Raw genomic sequence first — 3,312 nt, 5'->3', positions numbered from 1 at the left:
GGGGCACAATTTGATTTACAACAAAGCTTTAGAAATGTTAATCGAAATCATAAATCACTGGACTATTTTAATAAATCAAATTGTCACAGTTTCTTACAAAGTGGATTAGATACTTGAGTTTTCCACAATATTCTGCTTTATTTTCAGTTTCAGTAATAATATCAATATGGACCAATTTTAAGAAATTTTTAATCACAAATTTTGAATTTTATAAAGCCATGATAACATCAAAAATATTTTAAATTAAATGTATTTTATTCTGTTGTGAGACAAAAGTAATAGACAATAAAAAGTTGTAGCAATTTTGTAAAAGGAAAATATTATTAATAAGGTGTTTTTCTTATTTGCCCTAAAATCACCTCCTTTCGAAGAACTAATCACTTGAGAAATTATGACAATTGTTAGGACACAAACTCTACAGGTATCAACTTACTACTATTATATATTCGGTGTAAATGGTATCTTTTTTTTGCAAGACCAATACAATGCTGACCTCCCACCACATCGTTGTTTAAACAAAGCAATTACATACATATTTACAGAATATATATCACTTTGCAATAAACATTAGCTGAGACCTCCCATCCTCATACTAATTACTCTACACACTCAGTCCATAAATATGCTCAAAGAACAACAACAAAGTCAACAAATGATCATTGCATTTATTATGTTTATCTAGGCTTACTGACGCACGTCGGTAATCTCTTTAAAATGTTTTTATTTTTTCCAGGCCTACAAAGTCTAATTGACACGAGAAAATATTACAACATTTATGAATGGACGACTGATGGTATTGGCGTAATATTCTCTATCTCTTTCTTTTGTAGAGACAAGCCGACAGGTACAAATGAAATAAAATGTGTTGGATATTAAAATGGGTCTAATAGAAAATTAAATGAGATTACAAAGGGTAACAATTTAGATTCGGATTTCCGCACACGAAAACTGGTAAAGTTTATAACAACTTAGAATTTGTTCCAGAATTTGCTATTAATCGAAATTGTTTTTGATTTTTTTTTTATAAATTTGAAAAGTCTTACTACTTTTTGAATCATTATTAAATAGGTCATAACATAAAAAATAGACTTTTTAATACAGGGAACGTTTTTATTATATAACATATGCAATACAATTTCAGTTTGATTAAAGAACCATAACAAGTATGTATGTACTTCTTACAAGAAACATTTTAGCTGAAACGTAAACCAATTCCATAAATTTAGCTCTTCCACATTTTTATTTTCAACTAGAGTCATACATAAACGGTATTTACATTAGAACTTTTTACCGGGTTAACCTACTATATGAGGATTTATATAGCATATATTCAAAGGAATTGACAATTTCAACCCACTGTGTTAACTAAATGCGGTGCAATGTAAACGTACTATTAAATAAAATATAATTTTTAAATTTTGTTTGGAATCCCATTTTCTTTTTTCATTAGCCTGTTCCAGTACATGCTATAATAATAATTTTTTTTTTGAATTTTTTACAACATTTTTTCTATAAACAATTCAATATTTACAATATGTACATTTAAAATAAAAACCTTCCACCCTAATATAGAAACCGATAACAATCGGCCATTTAAATTCGATAACTAAATATCGCACGACAATTGCACATCACTAAAACATATGGAAACATTATAAAACCATTCCGAGCACACAATGTCGTCCATACGTTTGCTTCGTAACTTTTCAACAAATTCTCTAAAATTATCAATAAACAAAAATGCCATTGGTGGTCGGAGACTCGTAGAAGGTGTTGCTGTAGCTCCACATGGTAAAACTATTGTTGCCTGGCATCCAGATCCTGCATATCCATATGAATTCACAAAGCCCCTGCCCACGGCATCGGAATCCCAATCAGCATCATTGATGAAGGAGGAATCGTTGCGAAGTGCCATGAGTGCCTTCAAAGACAAGAGACCCGAAGTGGCACGTGAAGAATTGATGCGTTTAACTCACACAACCAAACACAGATGGTTCCCCCGTTCCAGAGACAAGCGGGCTAAGGATACACCAATGGATAGACCTTATTTGTAAGGTTGCCGGTATCATTGTTTATGAGTGCAAAATATTTGTTGGATTTTTTCTTTTTTCATTTAATAAATTATTAAATTAAAAGTGTGTTCGTTAATCTTTGGACATTTCCATTGCAGTTTATATTGTTAAATTGATGAAGAACTGTGCGACCATAACAACAAATAGAATATATGAATGGGATATGGAATAAATTAGATCTTCAATATATTGAACACCATAGAATGGATACAGGAGGCATCCCACAGCACAAAATAATAGAAATTGTTGCATTCAATAAACAAGTATCAACATTTGTGGGCAAGAGGCGTGAAGGGTTGCATTCCTCTAAACTCTCTCGTAAATAAAATTGCCTAATTTAAATCAGGACAAGTCGATGTGATAGTAACTATGTTAGGATGAGTCTAGTGGCAGAACAAACCGAAATCAAAAGAACAAGATGTTTATTATGTTGTTCCAAAAACAACTTATTGAAACTCACGATATTAATATATGGCATTGTGGGATGATCATACTTCCCGAGTTATGGGGAATCTGAAATTCCGAAATGCTTATACTCGTAATATCGTCATTTATAGACCGATGAATATAATATGAAGGTATGATTGTAAAGCGTTTCACATAAATATAGTTTTTATTGAAATTTATCCAAAATGGATGCCTTCAGACGGGTGTTTAGGGCTTTCTTCCATGGATAGGTTAACAAATTTGGTCACGCGATTAATTTAAGACTATGGACAGGTGTTACACTTTCAACGTCCCATAAATTACGATGACCCTATCTGTGTTAAACATTTCAGAAAAATTCATGAATTAAAGCCTCCAACTATTCTATAATCGAAATATCTACTAATTTTCTCTTAAGAACATATGCACCTGTTTAAATGCACACACTGACAAACGTTATTTATATGGTAAGTGATATATGACAGATGTCGAAAAAGTTGTTTTAAAATGCTCAGAGAATCCACTTTTAGGGGTGTTTAGGTTGTATTACTAGTATGTTTTTTTTTTAATTTCATCTCGCAGGGAAATATTTGTTAAGTAATTTCCGATTTGGTATTGAAGTATTTTCACCAACAACCCATTGTGCACTTTGACATTTCAACAACAAACTTCTTTGTTATGGTTGTTGAACATTGGAGATTAGATCTTTATCCAGTGCGATTGTGGACCAAAAGAAATGAAGGGATTTTGAAATTAAAAGGGAAGATAAAGGTAATTAGAAGTATGCATTAACATTTTTACCAATTATCACAGA

The 3,312-nt window shown here is 31.5% G+C and overlaps 1 protein-coding gene across 1 annotated transcript; it reads left to right on the top strand.

The window, feature by feature from the left end:
* The first annotated feature begins 1,643 nt into the window (after positions 1–1,643).
* LOC133333111 (large ribosomal subunit protein mL42) lies at positions 1,644–2,063 on the top strand. The gene has a single exon (XM_061541455.1). The coding sequence runs from the start codon at positions 1,677–1,679 to the stop codon at positions 2,052–2,054; it is 378 nt and encodes a 125-aa protein (XP_061397439.1). The 5' UTR covers positions 1,644–1,676; the 3' UTR covers positions 2,055–2,063.
* Positions 2,064–3,312: the final 1,249 nt, after the last annotated feature.

Source organism: Musca vetustissima, unplaced genomic scaffold (genome assembly GCF_032173495.1).
Source record: "Musca vetustissima isolate MV318-11 ecotype Yass unplaced genomic scaffold, APGP_CSIRO_Mvet_v1 utg900, whole genome shotgun sequence".
In the NCBI taxonomy this organism is placed as follows: Eukaryota; Metazoa; Arthropoda; class Insecta; order Diptera; family Muscidae; genus Musca; species Musca vetustissima.
Note: the sequence above shows the minus strand (reverse complement) of the source record. Positions and strands in the feature narration are given on the sequence as shown.

Coding starts and splice junctions, on each gene's coding strand:
- LOC133333111 (XM_061541455.1), top strand. CDS start 1,677: ATGTCGTCCATACGTTTGCTTCGTAACTTTTCAACAAATTCTCTAAAA.